This window comes from Gracilinanus agilis, chromosome 1 (assembly GCF_016433145.1).
Source record: "Gracilinanus agilis isolate LMUSP501 chromosome 1, AgileGrace, whole genome shotgun sequence".
In the NCBI taxonomy this organism is placed as follows: domain Eukaryota; kingdom Metazoa; phylum Chordata; class Mammalia; order Didelphimorphia; family Didelphidae; genus Gracilinanus; species Gracilinanus agilis.
The window spans coordinates 333,561,874-333,584,451 of NC_058130.1; the positions used below are offsets into that span (position 1 = coordinate 333,561,874).

At 36.4% G+C, this 22,578-nt stretch overlaps 1 protein-coding gene across 1 annotated transcript in view; it reads right to left on the bottom strand.

Moving 5' to 3' along the window:
• Window positions 1-8,411, bottom strand: part of ZFYVE16 (zinc finger FYVE-type containing 16) — a 38,425-nt gene extending 30,014 nt beyond the window's left edge. The window contains exons 1-5 of the mRNA XM_044662982.1: window positions 8,342-8,411; window positions 5,262-7,486; window positions 4,306-4,402; window positions 2,210-2,380; window positions 1,578-1,720 (exon numbers count right to left, since the gene is read on the bottom strand). Of these exons, the coding sequence (XP_044518917.1) occupies window positions 1,578-1,720; window positions 2,210-2,380; window positions 4,306-4,402; window positions 5,262-7,486; window positions 8,342-8,411 (2,706 nt within the window). The remainder of the gene's footprint in view (window positions 1-1,577; window positions 1,721-2,209; window positions 2,381-4,305; window positions 4,403-5,261; window positions 7,487-8,341) is intronic.
• Between the last annotated feature and the right edge of the window lie 14,167 nt (window positions 8,412-22,578).

Sequence of the window (22,578 nt, forward strand, 5' to 3'; positions counted from 1 at the left end):
TATGGAGGAAGGGAGATGTAAGCTCAAAATGGATTCTTGCTCTTCTCAGAAAAGTTGAATGTTAAACCATTTGCTTGGGCGGCAGAGCTCAAGAAAGAGTTGGGGACTTAAACAGAAAAGTTAGGTTTTTAACAGTTGCTCCAAGAAACCCAACTGGAAGTCAGAGAAAAATAAAAAAATTCCTTATGCAGTAGCAATGCTACAGTTCAGATTATACAGTATGAATTTGTAACTTTCCTCTAGTAGGAGTAGTCATTTTTCTCTAGTTGGATGGTAAAGTTTAAGCTACTTACAAAGCAGGAACAGCATCAGAACAAGGAGGCAAAAGATTCCAGGATACAGTACTTTATTGAAATGGCTAATGATAACGATGACAGTATATAACATCTATACAGTGCTTACTAGATTCCAGGCTTTACAGTTATTCTCTTGATCCTCACAACAGGCCTGAACTTGATCCTCTTTTACAGATGAGAAAACAGAAATGGACAAAGGCAAAGTGACTTGCCCAGGGTCACACCACTAGTAAGTATCTGAGGCCAGATTTAACCTCAGGTCTTCCTGACACCAGACCAAAAGCTCTATCCATTGCATCATCCAGCTGCTCTAGAGAATTCATAGATTCATATTATGAAAGAAAATTGAAAAATGAAACTGGAATAAGGTGGATGGGCAGGAAGAACTGGGATGGATCATAGGATTAAAGTTCAAAAAGCATTCACAAACATGAAAACAAGCTAGAGAGGTGAAATAAGATTAAGAATAGTGAGGGGACTATCAGAAATCAGGAATCTGGGGTTCAAAAGGTTAACTCTAAACTCCAAAGAATCTAGCACAGTGCCTGACCCATAAGGCTACTTAATACACATTTTCTGACTGACTAAAGGCTGACCAAACTTGTCAGTAGCTGAAATCAAGTGGAGTGAATTGAGAGGCTACAATGTTAGGGAAATGATTGAAATGAACTCTGACATCACCAAAAATCTTAGCAGTGGATGAGTTGAAAAGGAAGACTAATGAGGAAAGCAGTGAGGTCCATGAGAAAGGTGAGAGACTGCCCTAAAATAGGTAGATGTCAATAATAAAGATCCCTTGGTGATATAATTGGATATATGGCACCAACTTCAAAGGAGATGATTGGTAAGTAAGAGTTGCCAAGAAAGGATCTGAAAGCTATAGTGGGAGTTGAGCTGAAACATGGCAACTCCTACTGGATCTCCAAGTCTGGCTGCAGGAAAAAAGTTGCATTTACAAGTGACATGTCAGTTTCTGCTCTTAGTAGCAGAAACTTTCAGATCTATAGTCTATTTAACAAAGCACTCTCAAAACAGAGTATAAGGGAAAGAACATTAACTTGTGGAAATCTTTAAAGATGTATTTACCTAAATACAATTCCATTCAAATTCACATTTCCTTAAATTTACCTAATTACCACACAAAATCTGACATCAACTAATTTCTCACTTTAAGAAATACTTGACAAAATCCACAAGGATGAGTATTCTTTATTAAATAACATCAATTCATTTACAATATACATTTTATCAATAAGCAGTTGCATACTAATGTTGTCATACCATGTGTACATCAGGTAAGATAGGACTTGTGTCCTGAGAACACTTTTTGCCTCCAGAAGACAATCTGGTTGTATCTGCAACTTCACCATTGGGCAAAATACCATCTGCAAACCATACTCTCCTCTGTTCTCTGGAACACAGACCTAGTGTCAATTAAAAAAGGCGGGGAGATGCTTAAATTAGGTAATGTGATCATTATTAGCACAGCAAAATGTTAATATTTTTAGAAACTTTTCAACTATTTTAGTCTTTAAGGAGTGCCTACTGTCCTCCACCCATTGCAGGGGTCTATTATATACAAGCTCATGGACAGGGACTATAAGTCCCTAGAACTCGGGAAATATATAAAAGAAGGAACTTGGACAGAGTTGGGAAATCAAATTTATAGAATAAAATAGGTGTATATCAGGAAGAAAAGACCAAGAAGCAGGCAAGAGAGGACGCATGGCAAAAAATATAAATCTCGGTACACAAACACACCCAGATGGATAAAATTCAAAAATAGATGACCGTAATATATTCCTACTTATAAAACAAATGGACAAAATCACAACTCATATTCCAGAACTTTTTTTAATGATACTCAAGATTTTAAAATCCAGTATAAAGCAATGACATTCTCTTAAAATTACCTTCAATACTTGGTTGTTTAAGTGCTGAGGTAGGTAAAGCTGATGGTGAAGGGGTGTTGGGTGCACTGGATATCTGGTTATCCTGAGAACTCTGGGCTGTGGCACATTCAGAGGAAATACTGGATTTAGTATTGGAACCAGTTGGACTCATCATTCTTTCAAATGCCTGTGCTAAATAAGTGAGAAAAAGTATTAAACCCTCAAAACTTTTTATGATATTAAGCCATTACTTTTCAAGTTTATAGGAAGGAGAGAAATGACAAGGCAAGAAACGGGAAGGAATTTGTTCATCTCAACAGTTCTTGATAAAGATATCATTCCAAGTATTGATATTTTATAAATATCTAGTATTTTTCCATGATTAGAAACTAATCAATAACTATTCTAATTTGATTCTTTAGGAGTTGGATAGGTAATTTTCATCTATCTTCCTCTGAACAAATAATGCTGGTTGCCCTCCCCCAAGGTCTCTTGAAACTGAAATACCTTATCTTTCTCAAATGTTGTGAAACTACACAATTTCCATCCACAGAATACTGCCATCATTCTCAATATATGTAAATACCAAACTCTTATCAGCTGCTTCCAATTTACTTAAAAGTATAGGGGCAGCTGGGTAGCTCAGTGGAGTGAGAGTCAGGCCTAGAGACAGGAGGTCCTAGGTTCAAACCCGGCCTCAGCCACTTCCCAGCTGTGTGACCCTGGGCAAGTCACTTGACCCCCATTGCCCACCCTTACCAATCTTCCACCTATGAGACAATACACCGAAGTACAAGGGTTAAAAAAAAAGTATAGCTTGCTTGCTTCTAAGTTCACATCCCCTTTCCCCCTTAAGCTCCACAAGTCATCTCCCACCCTCGACAGTCTCTTGTAAAAGCTACTGCATGAGCCTGAAACAGTCTTCAACTAATTTCCTCCAGAAAGCTTTCTCAAGTGACCATTACTTGTCTAACTCCATATCATTTTACAGATGAGGAAAAATTAGGTTGTGACTGGCCACAGGTAAGCTAAGTAGTGAGCATCTGAAGGGGGATTTGAGTGTTGGTCCTCTTGACTACAAAGCCAGAGATCTTTCCTTTGCAAGACACCTTCTTTGACGTCTAGAAATCACATCTTCTTGTGACTGTAATCACTGATGCATGTACAATACATGCTAACATAATTTCCTTTTTCCGTATGTACTACATCAGCAAACACAGTGAAGGAAATTTTCTAAATTCAAAAGTACTGAAAAAAATACTTGGCCAGCAGTAGCTATACCCTTTCTACTTAAATGGCATGAATGAATTATTTTAAACTAAATTGCTTAAGAAGTAAGGGTAATGACACTTCCAGATCCTTTATCAGGTTGGGTGGGGATTAGACAGGGTCATGGCAGAATTGACATTAAAATTTTTCATTTTTAATCAAGAGAATAATTACATTCATTTTTTTCCATCAAGATAGCAATCTATTCAAATTTTGCATTTATATGACAGGAATTATTGAAAATGCCAAGGAAGACAAAGAAGAACCAGCATGTTTTTTGAGCCACTATCCCTGTAAAAGTTTTAAAAAATGAAATAGGCAACATTCAGTATTGCAGAAGACGATGATAAATCTGTAAAACATTAACAGAAGGAAAAAAATATTAAATTTGGGAGAAATAGAAAGATACATATACAACAAGAAATTTTAAACTGTCTTCACTTTTAAGCTAATAATACAATTTTAGAAGATCTACCTCCATTTGGATTTAAGAGTTTTAATACTATATAGTCTTTTCTTTACTCTGAAACTTAGAACTTTGATACATACATATTCAGTTAATGTTTTTAGAAAATGATAAAAGCAACATTACTAGTAAATAAAATTTAATATTTAGCAATTTTGATACTAATACTCATGAACTGCCATGCCTGAAAGTGAATGTTTCTTTTCCAGACTGAAAATATTGTGAAAGTGGAACAAAAAGGAGGGAAATCAAGCCTTGGAAAGTCCCAAATAAGTCAACACTAGGACTCTGCCTTAAGGAGATGTGGTAGTAATACAATTTATTTTTAAGTTAGAAAATTATCAGAAGAAAAAAGGGTGTTAGAATATTTGTATACACTTACCCCTATTGATAGACTCATAGCAGACAATACAGACTCTTGCTTCTTTTTCCATATACTGGAGTTTGCACTTCCTGCTACAACAGACACCACAAAATACCTAAACAAAAATAAAATACTGATTATAAATACTTGTTCCACAGGATACTATCTGCTTGTTTCAAAAGCTAGAAATTTTGCTTGGACATACAAATTATTTTTCTGATTCTACAATAAAAGATGAGTGTTCAGATCTATTCCTTTGCAATTTTTGTTTCTACAATTTCAAAGTAACACAAAAATTCCTTAGTGACCATTATGATTAGTGGTCAAATAAAAAGAATTTTTCCTTAAGAGTATGAAACTTTAATACTTAAGTTTTCCCTAATTAATTTTCAAATACAATATTGTATAATTGTCTTCTACAAAAATACTAACAAATCCAAAATGTTAGAGGGAAAAAACAGCATTACTTTCCATTACTAGTAGACCTTCTATAATTTGTAACTGATTAGCTCAATTAGTTATAACACAATATTAATCTTTCCTGCCACTGCCACTACTTATGTAACCCTGACCACCTGACTTCTCTCTGGGTCTCAGTTTCCTTAATCTATAAAATGGGAAGTGGAAGAAATTTATACTAAATTGTGAAATATACAAAATGCCCTTATATTCCCATCCAAGAATAGACTATGCATTTATGAATTTCATAAGTACTATATTCCCCAGTTAAGAATGTCTTTGTACTTCCTTACTATAATCCACATGTACAAACATTATCAATCAGATCATAAAATAACTACAGGGTTTTTAAATATTACCATAATAATCACTAGAAGAAAATGAGAGTGATTGACATAAAGTCCATCATACAACTGTATTGTAGAGAGCAATAAGTCACCATTTTCCTTTACATGAGTGTTCAAAAACATGTTTCTAACGAGGAAGAAAAAAACGTTTTAACTTGTATAACTTACTTTTCCACATGCTCGGCAGTGGTGGCGCCTTTTTGTAAAAGTAAATTTGACTTGGCAGTTCATACAGTTTGGAGCTTCTGAATCAGGAACCCAGGAAGGCTGTTTTTGCCCTAAAACTACACCTTCTCTACAAGCCTTTTCAGCTGAAGGAACAACGTCTGTTCGTGTGAAATTGTCTCCAGCTTCTAAGCTATCCACATTGTGGCTAACATTGGATTCAGCTGCAGTGTCCACAGAACAAGCTTTGGAGATGACAGAATTTGATACACTGGGTTCCATTTCTGCTACATTTTGTGCTTTAGGCTTGCTCGGATCCTTTGGACTCACTGTTCTTGATGGAAAGTTAAGTAATTGCTTAGGTCTGGCTCCTCCGGCATGTGCCATATGATTATTACTATCAGAGCCAGACAATTCATTAACAACCTCAGGCTTATTGTTAGACATCCCTTGCTGAATAGGAAATAAATCTTTTTCTCCTACAGACAAACGACCTTCTTCTGATGTACACTGCTTATCAACTGTTCCACAAATACTAGTAATATGAGAAACTCCACTCATTACTACTTCTTTATTATTTAAATACATATTGTTGGTCTTTTCACTATCTAGGTCTTTCACATTTATTTCATTCAAGTGAGAGTCCACATTATTTGCATTTTCTTCCAAGGACTTTACACTAGTGGTCTGAAGATACTGTTCAGTTAGAAAGGCATCAAGTTCAGCATCACTAATCAGAGTGTCACTTGTTATATCTTCATCAATATTAAAGTAATCTAATTCCTTCCTAATAACACCACTACTTGAAAAAGTGTTTCCTTCATGATGATCATGAAATGACAGAATATCATCAGAATGCTCTACTTTGGAGTCAGTTGAAATAGAAAAATCAGTGTAATGATGTTCAGAAGGCTCAGCTCTGCTAATCACTTGGCCAAGATCCACTTTTCCACCTACCAGATTGTCAGCTAACATTTGATCAGTTATATTTGTGTGTTCGTCTTTTTTAGAGGGTTCATTGTCTTTAACTGGTTCCTCATCTAAAACAATACTCTTGGGAATATCTTCATGTATAGTTATGACATCCTGTTTTAGGCTATCAACTTGCTCCTTCTGCGGCAAACTATCACTTTGATCTTCATTTTCAATAAGTGAGCCACACATAGACACAGATATTGGAAGGCAGGACAATGAGGATTCTACTTCTTTACTTGAAATATGTAAAGTGGAAGAGGCATCTTGGAGCATATCACTTTTAAGGTCAAAATTGCATGGATTTTCTTCTGCAGGTTGTTTTCTAAATAAAGGGATCCTATTCTCCTGAAGGGAGGAATCAGACAAGCTATACTTTTGATCTCTTGTATTCAAATCATTTATGCATAAGCCTTCACTTTTTGGATGATCACAAGCTATAACACTCACACTGTCTATTTCCTTGGACTCTGCTGTTTGATTTCTGCTTGCTACCTTTACCTCCTGTTTTACCAAAGATTTCTCTTTTAACTCACAAGGCAAGTTGTGTTTTTTGTCTTTGGAATCAAATGTTTTGGAATTCTGCTGTGTCAAGGCATACACAGAGTTAAGGCCAGCAGTTTGTTCTAGTTGATCATTTATCTTTTTATCCTCTAAACTGGCCGTTCTATTGTGATCACATGACTCTAAAAATGATGTATCTGTTTTTAAACTCGATTCTATGGTAGCAATGTTTTCTGGTCTTTGTGATACAGAGTTGCCTTCATTATTTTGTTCTTCTGAAATATCTTCTGAAGAAGCACAAATAGTAGCTGGTGAAACAGACAAATCTAAGCCAATCAATGAATCTGTATTGGCTTGGAAATTATCTGGCAGTATTGCTTGAATATCTTCATGACTATTTGTTACATGAACCAAATTACCCATATCACTGATAAGATCACAGACTGGTATACCACATCGTCCTAGACTTAAAGGTTGAATTTCATCTGAAGAGCCACCATCCACAGTAGAGAGAAGATCAAGACCAGTTACATTTTTTTCATTTTGTATTGAAGATGTTAGTCCTCCAAGCTTTTTTCCATTTATTGTTGCCTGATTTGTTCCACAGAATATTTCTGAACTGGTACCACTACTGAAACATGGTTGATCTTTGGGTACTGGTGAAACTGGTTGTGAGGAAGGCAATTCTGAAGAAACTGAACAGTAGTTGGAACTGTATGAACTTTCTGCCATTTGGTAGTGATCATGTTCATCTATTCAAAATGAAGACACAAAATTAAATGCATAATTTTTCTTTGTCTAACTTTATCCACAGCCCACAAACCAAATGAAAAATGAACAACCCTTTAAAATATTAACATTTTGCTACATTTGTAACATTGTTACATTGTAACATCTGTTACATTTTCTAAGATATTTAAATTAAGAAAATTTTCAGTTTTCACAACTTTTTCTTTATTTTACTTTTACCAGTCAATTTCACTGTTTCTAAATGCAACTATTATTTCTGCTAAAGGGGAGCAATAGCCAGTGATTATGCTTCCTAAAATCTAGGCTGCCTTAAATTGCATTTTTGTTCAAATATTTGAGGATGGGTGGAACAAGGTTATAGTTATTCAAGATATTTCAAATAGCATAGCCAAATTTTGAAATTCAGATTCATTTAAAAAAAAAAAAAGGAAAAAAGTGCCCAGTTTTCTAAATTCTGCCAACATCTTCCTTAGACCGCACAACACTATAGGCTGAAAGCATCATTTCTTATAACAGAAAATAAATATGTCACAATGTCTGGCACAGAGCTACTCTTGTTAAACTTATCTCTTTTGGTCATGCTTATGAGACAGGAAAGATCTTATACTTGGTTTTAAAGGTATTTTCTTCATAGCTAAAGACCAAATAAGGAAACAAAAGTCTATTCTCCTTCCTTTCTAAAAGTGCTACTGTGCTACAAACTACATTTAGAATAAGATTAAACTAAAATTGATATGACAACAAGGTAAAACTTTGCACAGGAGACATAACAAAAGTTGAAAACATGATTTCCTATAAAGAAAATGCAGGTTAAATTCTGTCCCATTTCCCTGGAATGGCACAAATGAAAAACAAACCTGTGCTTTGTTCAAAATCATCAAGGAGTTTGTCCAAGTCACTGACAGCAGCTTTAAAATAACTGTCCATCCTAGTTGTGGTTTTAATAAGATTTTAGCACTCTTGCACCTACCAAAAAAAAGTACAATATTTCATTTAATTTACAAGTATTTCTTGATCATATATTGTACACAATACATTTGGTGCTATGGAATGGTTTTTTAAAGTACAGCTGACTTTTGGCTTAAAATCCATTGGATAGGAGGCAGCTGGGTGGCTCAGTGGATTGAGAGTCAGGCCCAGAGATGGGAGGTCCTGGGTTCAAATCTGACCTCAGATACTTCCTGACTGTGTGACCCTGGGCAAGTCACTTAACCCCCATTGCCTAGCCCTTACCATTCTTCTGCCTTAGAACCAATACCCAGTATTGATTATAAGAAGGAAAGTAAGAGTTTTTTTAAAAATCCATTGGATAAAGGAAATATATGTAAAACAACTGTAGAGCAGCATAGCAAATTAAAATGATATACTACAAATTGCATACCTAAGAATAGACAAAAACTCGGAATAAAGGAGTGATTTAGAAAGGACTGGGATTAAAGAATTACTTTCTAGAAGAAATAAGTTTTGAGTTAGGTCTTAAAAAGTTCTGAGGAACACAAAATATTAGAGATGAGAAAAAATTCTATTTACTAAACAGATTTGCTTTTGTTGAGGTGAAGAGGTAAAAAAAGACAGTAATGGTATAAAGTTTTATAGATAAATAAAGTCAATTCAGGCAAGAACTTTAAACAAGGGGAAACTACAGATTCTTAAGCAAACTGACAAAATAAAAGCTAAAATTATTTTAACAATTGTGTTAAGACAATGGAATGGCAAGGAGGAAAAGCTGCTAGCTAGCAGGGTGTTGCTATAAACTAAGAGCAAGATAAGGGTAGTTTAGATTGGTTGTTACAGAAATAAAAAGAGGATACATTTAAAAGGGCACTACTGAGAAAAAATTTTCAGGGTTCGATAAAAGAATTGGCTAGGGATTGGGAGCTTTAAAAAAGTGAGAAACATATTTGAAGTCTGAAGAACAGCAAAAATGATGATGCAGGGATAAGACAATTCTCAGAAATTTTATGTATCAGAAGGGTATGAAAGTACATATAAATGCCTAGGAAGCAATTCAAAAGGGGATGAGGTCAGGGTTAAAGGCATAAAAACTAAAAAGAATTGCTTTAATATTACTAGGCAAGATTCATTACTAAAGTCAGCCAGGTGGCGAAATGGGTAAGACTGTTGCACCTGGAGTTAGGATGACCCAAGTTCAAATTCAAACAACTTCACTAGCTGTGTGACTTTAGAAGAATTACTTAACCTCTGCCTACCTCAGTTTCCTCAGTGGTAAAAGGGAATAGTAATAGCACCTTCTTCGCAAGGTTGCTGGAAGAATCAAATGAGGTATTTGTAAAAAGCCCCACACAGCAGGCACAATATACTTATTATCTTCTGCCTGCCCTCTACTTTTATAGTTCAACCAGACCCTATTGCCAAAGAGATCTGAAAGATGAAGCATGAAAGGGAATTATAATTATCACTGTTATCATCAACAGAAACCTCAAAAGTTACAACTTAAAAACTCACTTATCAAACTCGCAAATTTAGTTCCCTAAACACTTTTCATAGGATTTAGACCTGGAAAGGAACTTAGTAATAATATAATGCTATATATAATATAATACTCTTCTCTCTACAAATCAGGAAACTAAAGCCCAGAGAAGCTGAGTTGCCCAAAGTCATGAAGTAAGTGGCAGAGCTGGGATCCAAACCCAGTTCTCCTTGACTTCTCATTCTTATCACAACCACTACTCAGTCAAAGATGGTTTTGTTCTCTCCTGGCTAGCTAATCCCCATCCCTAGGCAATTCCCACAATCCACTAAACCTGCTCCTAGACCATTAGTATTGCTGGACCCGTGACAAAACTGTGCCAATTTTACTTTTTAAAAAAGATATATAAGGGGCAGCTGGGTAGCTCAGTGGAGTGAGAGTCAGGCCTAGAGACAGGAGGTCCTAGGTTCAAACCCGGCCTCAGCCACTTCCCAGCTGTGTGACCCTGGGCAAGTCACTTGACCCCCATTGCCCACCCTTACCAATCTTCTACCTATGAGACAATACACCGAAGTACAAGGGTTAAAAAAAAAAAAAAAAAAAGATATTTAAACTTTGCAGGACACACACTACAGGACCATACTAAAGATAAGCACACTTAACCCTTTTTGTGTCATGAACTCATTTTGTGTCATGAAGCCTATACACCCTACCTGAGAATATGTTTAAATGCTTTAAATAAAATACTTACGATTACAAAGAAAACCAACTCCTGAAACAGTCAACATTTTTTGAGTTTATCTTAGATAAAGAATCCCTGGATCAAACTACTGCTAAAGGCACTTTCAACTTAAAAATTTTGTTTTAATAAAAACAAGTATAAGTTGTCCAAGTTTTCAACAAAAAGGAAAGGGAAAAGCCTGCAAACTATAGACAAACGAATTTGACTCAAATTCCTGGAAAAATTGTAGAAGTATAATTTAAAAGGAATAGCTAGTAAAACAGAAAAGTAACTAATGATCACAAAAAGCCACTATAAATAGCTTTTATCGAGAACAGATCAATCCAGCCTATCCTGATTCTTTCCATCTTTTTTTGTACAGCACTTTAATAATCTTCAGGAAATACATGTGTTTTACATAGCTTCTATAGGGTACAAAAACAATTGATCATAAAGTCTTTGGAAATGGCTGAATAGAAAGCAAACTGCTAACCTGACTAGGCCAAACAAAGTCTTTTTATATGAGAAAACTTCCCCTATTCTACCTCTCTCTCCTCCCTTCTCCCAGTGAATCCCACATCCCTCTTTCTCATCCCTTTTTTTTATTGGAGATTATCCCAATATAATCAACTTACATTCATGCCCTCTATGTAGGTGCCTTTGATTTATTTTTTTTTTTTAGGTCCTTACCTTCCATCTTGGAGTTATGTATTGACTCCAAGGTGGAAGAGTGATAAGGTTAGGCAATGGGGGTCAAGTGACTTGCCCAGGGTCACACAGCTGGGAAGTGTCTGAGGCCACATTTGAACCTAGGACCTCCCGTCTCTAGGCCTGGCTCTCAATCCACTGAGCTACCCAGCTGCCCCCTATGTAGGTGCCTTTTAACTATCCTAATGATAATAAAGTTTTTAAGTGCTACATGTATCATCTTCTCATATAGGAATGTAAACAGTTTATTTTTGTTGAGTCCCTATGATTATTCCTTCATGTTTACTTTTATATTCTTCTTTTGAAACTTGTGTTTGAATGCCAAATTTTCTCTTCAGTTCTGTTCTTTTTTTTTTTTTTTTTTTTGGTCAGGAATGCTTTAAAGTCCTCTATTTCACTAAATAATCATTTTTCCCCCTGAAGGATTATACATTTTGTTGGATGGATTATTCTTGGTTGTAATCCTAGCTCTTTTGCCTTTTGAAATATCATATTCCAAGTTTTCCATTCCTTTAACACAAAAGTTGCTAAATTTTGTGTGACCCTCCTGACAATTATAAGAGGGAGTTTTTAGGTATTTTATAGATATATATTTAAAGTGTGGCCGCCAGGAATCAACAATTCAGATTGATTCCATAATTAAAATAGACCCAAGTCAGGATCGGGTTTAAGATAGTTTATTTACAATTAGGAAGGTAAAAGGTAGGGAAATGGAGAAAGGGAGAGGCTAGTCCAGGCCTGGGTTAGAAGGCTAATTAAACTAGGCTACAAGCCACAAGACCGTAGAAATCAGAGAGGCTATAAGCCTACTTAAGGCAGAGTATGGAAAAGCCAAGGTAGGCCAAAGAAGTCAGCCTAACTTACCCACGTGACAATTCAGAGCAGAAGCAGTCTGAGGTCTCAGACGAGCACCTTCAGCACCAAGTTCAAAGCTGGAACTGCCTCACCAGGAAGTAACCACATACTTGAAGAGATAGTGTCTCCTCTCATCACTTCCTATGGGCCCACCTCTAATTCAAGTGGACAAATGGCAGCCTCTACACTGATTTGGACTGCCCAAAGGGCAGTCCCTTGTTCTTGATTTGTTACTTACTATCACGTGTGATTAACTCATCTCCCCTCTCAACTGAGGGAGGTGGGGATGATATAATCTAGATGCCTAGGGTAAGTAGAGTTTTGACTATGAATGGGTTAGAGCTAATTCCATTTACACTATGGTTCCATGATATTTGAACTGTTTCTTTCTAGCTGCTTGCAATATTTCCTCCTGTACCTTATTCCTGGGAGTTTTCATGTTAGGATCTCTTTCAAGAGGTGATTGCTATATTCTTTCAACTTCTATTTCACCCTCTGGTTCTAAGACATCTGGGTAATCTTCCTTTATAATTTCTTGAAATGTTACTGGGGTCTTTTTTTGTTCATAGCTCTCAGATCGTCCAAAAACTTTTAAGTTATTTCTCCTTTTCCAAATTGGTTGTTTTTCTAATGAGATATTTCACATTTTCTTCTATTATTTTGGCTTTGTTTTGTTGTTGCTCGATGTCTCATGAAGTCGTTAAATTCTACTTGTTCAGTACTAATTTTTTAGAAATTCTTTTCTTCAATGAGCTTTTGTACCTTTTTCCATTTGGCTAATTCTCCTTTTTTAAGAATTCTTTTCTTCAGTGAATTTTTGTACCTCCTTTTCCACATGGTCTAGTCTGTTTTTTAAGAGGTTCTTCAGTGAATTTTTGGGCCTCTTTTTGCTATTAGTCAATCCTATTTTAAAGATGTTAGTTTCTTCAGTGTTTTTTTGTGCCTCTTTTACTAAGTTGTTGATTCTCTTTTTATTATTTTCTTGTATCACTCTCTTTTCTACTTTCAATATTTCCTCCACCACTCATCTCTTTCTTTAATTCTTCCAGGAATTCTTGTTGGGCCTGGGTCTAATTAGCATTTTTCTTTAAGGCTTTGCTTATAGCTTCTGAGTTTGTCTAAAGATCAAGTTCTTTTTTTGTTGTTTATTCATTTTTCCAGCCTATTTCTTGACTTTGAACTTTAGGTTAAAGTTGGGCCCTGCTAACCCACTGGCAGGGAAGCATTTGCCAAACTTCAGGCTTTTTTGTTTTATGGTTTTCAGAGATAATGTTTCCAAAGTGATGTGATCCAGGGAAAGGTGTGGTCACTGCTCTCTTAGTTTGTGCTCTGGTCTTTACCAAGGAAGGCCCCTGCTTCCTGCAGCCAAAAGAAATAGTGCTTCTCTTGGCCCTGGAAATGCTACCCACAACTGTATATAAGCAAAAGAGTATATAAGCAAAAGAGCACCAATTGCACTTAGTGCCAGCAAAGGGCTCCTTGTAACCTCTTTTTGATAACCCCTCCCCTGCCCTTACTGTTTCTGGGCTGAGAGCTCCAGAAATTGTTGATGCTGCTACCACTGTCACAGCCACCTCCAAAGCCCACCATTGATGTTGCTGCTGCTACACTGTGGACCACCTCCCATCCTAGTGTCATAGACCTCACCTGTCAACTTCCTAATTTTCCTTAGGCAGGAAAAAATATCTTATTCTGTCCCCCATTTGGCTCTGTTGCTCTAAAATTTTACTTGAGTTATTTTAAAGTTTAGTGGGGAATGTTGGAAGAGTTCAGCTAGGTTGCTCTTCTAGCACTCTCTTTTTTTTTATCTTTAAAACTGATGACTGACTTTAAAATAATGTTGTTTCCAAAATGGAAATGATCCTACAGGAGACAAAAATAATTTGCCAGACAGTCCCAAATGAATAGACATCCACTCTGTTTTCAATTCTTTGATACAACAAAAAGTGCTATTATATGTGTGTGTATACACATATTTTAATGTGGGTCTTTTTTTTCTCTTGGTCTTTGAACTCTTTGGAGTATACGTTCAGTTGTTGTTATGCTGGGTCAAAGCAGATGTACAATTCAATGACTTTTGAAGTGTAGTTCCAAATTTTTTTTTTTTCAAAATGGTTCAATTCACAACTCCAGCAACATTATACTACCAGTGTGCCTAATGCCCCGCCAACAACTGCCATTTTCCATTTTTGTCATCATTGCTAATCTAGTAGTTGCAAAGTAGAGCTTCAGTTGTTTTAATTTGCATTTGTCTTACTATTAATATGTGAAGCATTTTTATCTAGCTGTTGACAGTTTGCATTTCTTCACTTAAAAATTAACTTAGCATATTTTGCCCAAATTTTTATTGAAGAACAACTTTTATTTTTGTTTCTATCAACACCTATATATATATCTTGGGTGTCATACCTTTACCAGAGAAATCTGTGCAACACTTCCTTCAGTTGTCTCCTTCCTACCTAACTGCATGGATTTTGCTTGTCCAAAAGTTCTTCAATTTTGCATCTTCTATGATCCTTTGCATCTCATTTGGTTAATAACTTTCCTCCATATAGGAGGCTCCATTCTATTTTTAAGTGATATGACCTCTTCTATTTAGGTCATAGCCACACAGAGTTATTGTAGTACATGGTATATAGAACTAAAGCTGGCTAGTCAAACAATCAGGTAATAAACATTTATTATGTGCCACATTATGTGCACTAAGCTATGAGAGTAATACATGACATTAATGAACACCTTTGACAAGGATATGTTTCCCTGTTTTATGCCTCGATTTTTTTCAGACCACAACATTAAATGCTTACTATAAGTCAGACATTGTGTTAAGCCCTGAAAATGCAAAGAAAACACACAAAAAAACCTGTCCTCAAGTAGCTTACATTCTTTCTCCCCCTATAAATCAATAGATTTATTGGGGGGGGGGGAGTTCATTCCTTTTTTTTTTTTCAGCTCTCCCTCTCTCCAGCTTCTCTGCTACCCACTGAGAAGGCAAGCAGTATGAAACCCTTTATACATGTGAAACCATATTTCCATATTAGTCACATTGGAGAAAAATCAAGGGAAACTATTTTGCACTCAGTGTTCATCAGTTCTCTATCTGGAAGTAGAGAGCATTTTTCATCATGAGTTCTTTGGAATTATCCTGGGTCATTATATTGACCAGATTAGAAAAGTCTTTCACAGATGAACATCATTACAATATTACAGTTACTATATAGAATGGTCTCCTGGTTCTGTTCACTGCATCAGCTGCTCACAGGTTTTTATGAAACCATTCTGTTCATTTCTTATAATTGTGTTATTAAGATATTCTATCACACTCATATACCATACTTTGTTCAGCTGTTCTCCAATTGATGCACATTCCCTCAATTTCCAATTCTCTGCCACCACAAAAGAGCAGCTATAAATATTTTCATATGTATGTCCTTTTCCCTTTTTTTTACCACTCTGAAATAAAGACCTAGGAAGCAGTATGGCTGGGATAAAGGGTCCCAGGTTGAATAGCCCTTTGAAAATGTAATACTGGCACAGTGGGAATAAAAGAAGCTGGTAAATAACATCGCTGGTGGCAATGTAAAGTGGTTCAACCTTTTTAAAAAAGGAATTATTTGCTAAGTGTGAATAAAACTTAATGTAAACTTTAACCAAATAGTCCCATTAATGGAATTATATACCCTACCCACCCACCTACCCAGGGAAGTACAAACAGAAAAAAAAATAATCTATCTGCACAAAAATATTCCTAAAAGCATTACTTGTGATATATAGTAACAAAAAAAAGTTTAAGACATAGAATAATCATAATACAATGACAAGTTGATTCTGAAATTATTCTTGTATTGGCATCCAGTTAAATTGTCTTTTTAAAAATACATATGATATTTATTGATGACGTTGAGTACTCCCCTTGTCTAATATCTTCCTACCCTCTTTTTAAGGAAACTATTCTTGAAAATGGCAGTTACTTCTGCCTTTTCAAAGAGAAGTAAGGAACCACTAGGAAAAATTTTGTAAATCTTGTCAGACATAATCTAGTTGATTCAGATCTGGAGTGGTTGATTCAGAAACGATAGCTGAAAAAAAAGCATCAATAAAACTTTTTTTAATATATTAATGGCATATAGGAATTTGGTCTCTCATTTCTTTCCCCATTTCAATCCATCCTTCATTCAACTATCAACATGATCTTCTTAAGACCTAGGTTGGACCAGATCAGTCAACTATTCAATAAATAAACTCCAGTGGCTCCCAATTTCCTCCAAGATCAAATATAAAATTCTCTATTAGGATTTTAAAGCCTTTATAACATGGTTCCTCCTCCCTCCTTTTCTAGTCTTTTTACCCCTTACCTCCACATATTTTCAATTTAGTGACATTAGCTTTTTTGTCCCTCCCCAAGCATCATATTCTAGCTCCCAAATTTGAGCATTTTCACTGGCTGTCTCTCATGCCTGAAAAACTCTCCTTCCTCATCTCTGTCTCCAAACTTCCCTGGCATCCTTCATATTCTCAGCTTAAATACCACCTTCTTCAAGAAGCCTTTCCAAATCCTATTTAACCTTAATGTCTCCCCTCTGAAATTATCTTCAATTTATCCTGTAGAAGATATCTTGTGGGGGTAGCTGGGTAGCTCAGTGGATTGAGAGCCAGGCTTAGAGACATGAGGTCCTAAGTTCAAATCTGACCTCAGACACTTCCCAGCTGTGTGACCCTGGGCAAGTTATTTGACCCCCATTGCCTACCCTTACCACTCTTCTGCCTTGGAGCCAATACACAGTGTTTTGAATGTTGTCCTTCCCATTAAAGTATGAGCTCCCTTCCAGGAATGGCTATTTTTGCCTTTCTTTGAATCCTAGCATTCAGCACAGTGCCTAGCACATAGGAGGCTAGTGGCCAATTGACTGCCTGATGCACATTTTCCAACACAACAGTCATTGCCTTCCCCTCTGCCAACTTTTACATTGAAGTCACCAATTATAAAGGTTTTATAATAACATGTTTTGAAGAATCATCTGAAACTCTTCATAGGATAATGGATTTAAAGATAGAATGGACCCAATTTCTACTTTGTCACATTCTCCAACAGATGCTGACTCATAAGTTAGTTAAATTAGTTACCATATATCTTCACTGTGGTTTCCTTTGCTGTGCTTATCATGATACAGCAAAATAAGATGACCAAGTAGCCCATGAAATTAGAGATTTTTTTTGTCTTTCAGCTCAAGATGAGGTCATGTAAAAGTGAAATTTGGGAGATGCCATCTAAAAGTATATATATTTTCTATGGACACGTGGGAACTATCAAACTACATTTCCCGTGGTCCAATGGGCTTCCGGTTCCGGTTCTTTGGGTGAGGGGACGTCTGCGTCACCACGCAGAGAACAGTTTAAAATGAGAGGAAATCCAAAAGTAAGGCCTTTTTTTTTTTTAGCTCTTTAGCTACCCTCTTTAGCTACTGGGCGCAGGAGGAAAGGGGAGGTAATTATGGCTAGGCAGCAGTTTTGAATTCTTACAAGCGTGTGGTCTAATGACTTTATCTATCAGCATGGCTTTAACTAAAATACTAATATATATATTTATATCAGCCTTTATTATTTTTAATCGTAATAGTCAATTCTACTAACTTTTATATTCTTCTTCAAGGACTGCTTGAGTCATCCCCTACTATGTGTCAGACACTGCTAAGCACTCTTAAAATTATCTCATTTGGTCCTCACAACAACTCTGGAAGGAAAGTGCCATTTCCTCATTTTATAGACAAGGAAACTAAACAAAGAAGACAGAGGTTAAATGACTTGCCCTGAGTCATAGCTAATTGTCTGAAACAAGATTTGAACTGAGGTCTTCCTGACTCCAGGAGTAGCATGCTGTTCTCTGGACCATCTAGCTGCCTTCAGAGGAAGAATGTCAATATAGAAGTAGCTCAGTTCCTCCAGTAATGTATCAAATTAATGATCACTAAACAAGGAATTCACACCTAGAATACAAATAATAAACTAAACATTTGTAAGAGGTCTAAAAACAACAAGACTGATTCCTAATATCCCCTACTCTTTTGATTAAAGTCAACATATATTAAGCACCTAAAATATGCTAAGTGACTACATACAAAATATGGTGTTAGGCAGAGGGATACAAAGTTGGATAAAACACAGGAGTCCCTGGCCTCAGAGAAGTTACACTCAAGTGCACAGCCATGTGAAGGACTTAAGAGGACAGAGAAGAAATCAAACAAGATACTTTAAGAATATCTGAGAGGGGAAAGAATACTTAGCTAAAGAGATCAAAGAAGGTGGCAACTGAGCTGAGTCTTGAAAGAAGATAAGGAATCTGAGAAGTGTAAGTTAAGGAGAGTGTATTTCAAGAATGGATGTGGGAAGACCTGCGCATCAAGATGCAATAGAGGACATATGATATTCATCAGTCAGACACTGGCTTTGCAAAGAATGCCAAATTGGATTGAGGACCATCTTTTAATTTTCATCTCTTTTATGATCAAAGAATTCATCATCTAGGGCCCAGCCTCCATACTTCTAAACCATTCCTCAGGCAGGAGATAAGACAGTTTGTCCGAAGGACTGTACTCGCTGCCAGGGTTTACATCACACTGACAGTGACTTCAAGAACTTAACATTACCTCTACACCATAAAATGTCACCAGAGTAGGACCTTTTTGAAACAGATTTGTCATTAAAAAAAAATTCCATTCTTCCACTGTATCCTCTTGATCAAAATAATAAAATGCTTTATTTTTTAGGTCTGGACTGGAGATTTCTTTTTTATATGGAACTCCATATATGGAAACTCCTTCCCATCAGTGAAGATGAACAATTTATCTGTAATTCAGTTTCAGATCTGCCTGGTACAGATCACACAGCTAATGTGTTAGGGAAATGATTTGAATCAGGTTCTTCCTGGCTCTGGAGTCATTTCATCACTCTGCCTGTAGTTACATCCTCATTTTCCTTAATTCCATTCTGGTTTTATCAATGGCCTAATGTGAAACCTATAACAAATTGTTTTATCTTTCGGTATCTTAGGTATCTCATGTAAAAAAATGACACTTCTGTAAAAGGAATATAACCACTGCTATAAAGCAATTTGCACAACTATGATCAAATTTAACATGTTCAACAGTAACACCTAAGAAATTAGTAGCAAATATGTTATAAAAAGCAATATTGAACAGTAGACAGTGGGCCTTCAAGATTGGAAGGCAGAGGTTCCAATTTAGCCTCAAACATATACTAGCAGTATGACCATAACAAAGCCTCTCTATCCTCCAAGCAATTAGCCTGTAGGAAGGAAGACCAGAATTTAAATCCAGTTAATAGCTTTGTGACCTTGGGGAAGACAGTTAATCTGAATACCTCAGTTTCCTCATCTACAAAAAGAGGATAACAACAACACCTATATCCCAAGATTGTTGTGAGGATTATACAAGATAATATTTGTAAAGTTTAGTATGGCACCTGGCACACAGTAGTCACTTAATATATTCCCTCCTCTTTTCCTTAGAAAACTATTATTTATAAGCAAGTTGCCAGTGTACATCAATAGAAAAGGCTTCCACACAGTTAAGTGTTCACTACATCAGCAGACCAATCTCCAAAAAAAATTGACAAGAATGTCCGATTTGAAAGTAGTAGTCAAGAAAGCCAACAAGCTTTTATTAAGCTCCTAATACTATTTAACAGGAACTGTTGAGGGCCAAGTATACAAACAACAACACCAAAAAAAAACAGACCCTACTTTCAAAGAGCTTATATTCTAATGGTAGAAGACAACATATAAAAGGATGGAGAAATAATGTTTGGGGGAGGGGTGCCTACAGAGAAGTGTGGTGGACAAAGCCTACCTAGAGTCAGCAATGGAACCCCAAGAGGAATGAAATCACACACACACATACACACACATGCACACGCGCGCGCACAAACCTTTGCACTTTCCATTTTGAAAATGTCCAATCAGAAAGGGCCTCAAGGTTAGAGTGGACTCATAATGTGAGAAAACCAGAGACAGAGTATACTTATAGTGGGAGGAGGCTGCTATGGTAAGGAAGAGAAAGTTCAGAGTTAGAAGGAAAGCCTAGAAAGGAAAGGGAGTGAATAATTCATCTCTCTCTAGTCAACATTATTTCTATAGGGTAGTCCTAACTTCTCAGAGCAATTTTTCACTTACTATATTTCATTTAATCTTTACAATTACTCCAGGAGTTGGTAACAATTCCCATTTCCTAGCTAAGGGGAAAAGGAATAGAGAGGCTAAATGACTCACCTAAAAGCATATATCTAACATGACAAAACCAGGATTAGAACCCAGATCTCCTGACTTCATCATACTTTAACCTATTATGATCCCTTCCCAAACATTTTCAAAAATAAATGCTTATGGGGGCACCTGGGTAGCTCAGTGGATTGAGAGCCAGGCCTAGAGACAGGAGAGGTCTTAGGTTCAAATTTGGCCTCAGACACTTCCCAGCTGTGTGACCTTGGGCAAGTCACTTGACCCCTAATCCTACCCTTACCACGGTATTGACTCCAAGATGGAAGGAAGGAAGGAAGGAAGGAAGGAAGGAAGGAAGGAAGGAAGGAAGGAAGGAAGGAAGGAAGGAAGGAAGAATGCTTAAGTGAATTGAGAGCTTTAACATTTACAAAGCAATTTATTTATACCAGTCAACAAATATTAAGCATCTACTATGTGCTAGGCCAGTGATGGGCAAACTATGGCCTGAGAGCCAGATGCAACCCCCTGAAAAGTTCTACTGGCCATGGGACATTATTCCTAATCTGATGAATATAATGAGTAGGATACAATACAATGAAACTTCGGAAGAGTTGCCTTAGAAACAGACTGACAGATGAGCATTTCCTTTCCTTTGGCCCCCTCTTTAAAAAGGTTGCCCATCACTGGGCTAGACTCATTTAAACCCTCAGAACACAAAGAAAGGCAGGACAATCTTTGCTCTTAAGGAGCTCACAGTCTAAAGGGGAGACAATATGAAAATGACTCTGTACAAACTATATACAGGATAAACTGGAAATAATCAATTGAAGGAAGCCACTCAAAAGGATTAGGAAAGGGGTGGGTTTTTTCCCTATAAAGTGAGATTTTAGCTGGGACTTAAAGGAAGCCAGAAGGTAGAAATGAGGAAGGAGAGTGGTCTAGGCATTCAGGATAGCCAGTAAAAATTCCTGGGGTTGGGAGATGCCCGAGAGTCTTGTTCAAGGAAGAACAAAAAGACCAATGTTACTATATTACAGAGTATGTGGTGCAGTATTAGTTTTAAGAAGTTTGGAAAGGTAAGGAGGAGTGGGGCAGGTTAGAAAAGGCTTTGAATGCCAGATTATTTTATATTTGATTCTGGAGGTAATAGGGAGCTACTAGTATTACTTCCTTCTTACAGATGAGGCAACTATCATACATAGAAAGTTAAAGGAGACTTGCTCACTGTCATAAGAAATTGTTACAATTCTTAGCTCTGAACCCAGGAATCCTGACTTCTGAACTTTTTATATACCACATTGTCTCTTTTTGCCAGGCAGGGTAACAATGACAAAAGACAACACAATTTTTTTTCATTTACAGAAGAAAAAATACAGGTGTGTTTTCTGACCAATAAATGTAACAAGCCATGTAACAAGTCAAATGATGGATTGTCATCAGTCAAGACATTTACCTGGCAAAACTAGCATTACTACAACAATATTTTGAGAAGTGGTCTCCATAAGTAAAAACAGCTATAAATTGTGTATTGCCATCAAACTTGAAACTACTAAGATTGGGTTGGGAGGGAATACTATTTGCCTATTAAATTGAGCAGTATAAAAGACTAAAAATTTGCTTAACTCCACAATTTGTCAAGTGAGTGATCAAATATAGTCTTTACTCATTTAGAAGAAATCATTTAAAGTCAAATTGTCAGGTATTTCAAGAAATGAAGTTTCTTCTGTTTAGAAGTTTGAATGGCAAATGTGGTACTTAAGGATAAGAAGAAGGCCTAGCTGTGATTTATGGTCACAGAAAACTCCCAGATGAAGAAACTACAATGCATCAGGCACCATCTTTACAACTTCTGGTCTTAGAACTGTCTAAAGAAACTGCTTGAGAGGTTATAAACTTGCTCAGGGACACATAGCCAGCCGGTGTGTGTCTGAGTTAGGAGTTAAATCCAGGTCTTCCTAGCTATAAAGCCAACTCTACTAGACCACTTTTGTGTCTCTAGTAAAACCATTCATAATTAGCACTTTAAATTAAAAATGTTGAATTAATGTAACAAGAATCAGAATAAAAACTGTTAAGAAAAAATACATTGAAATTTCTGTACATTCAAATACATTGAAAATTCAAATCTCTGATAAAAATCTGATAC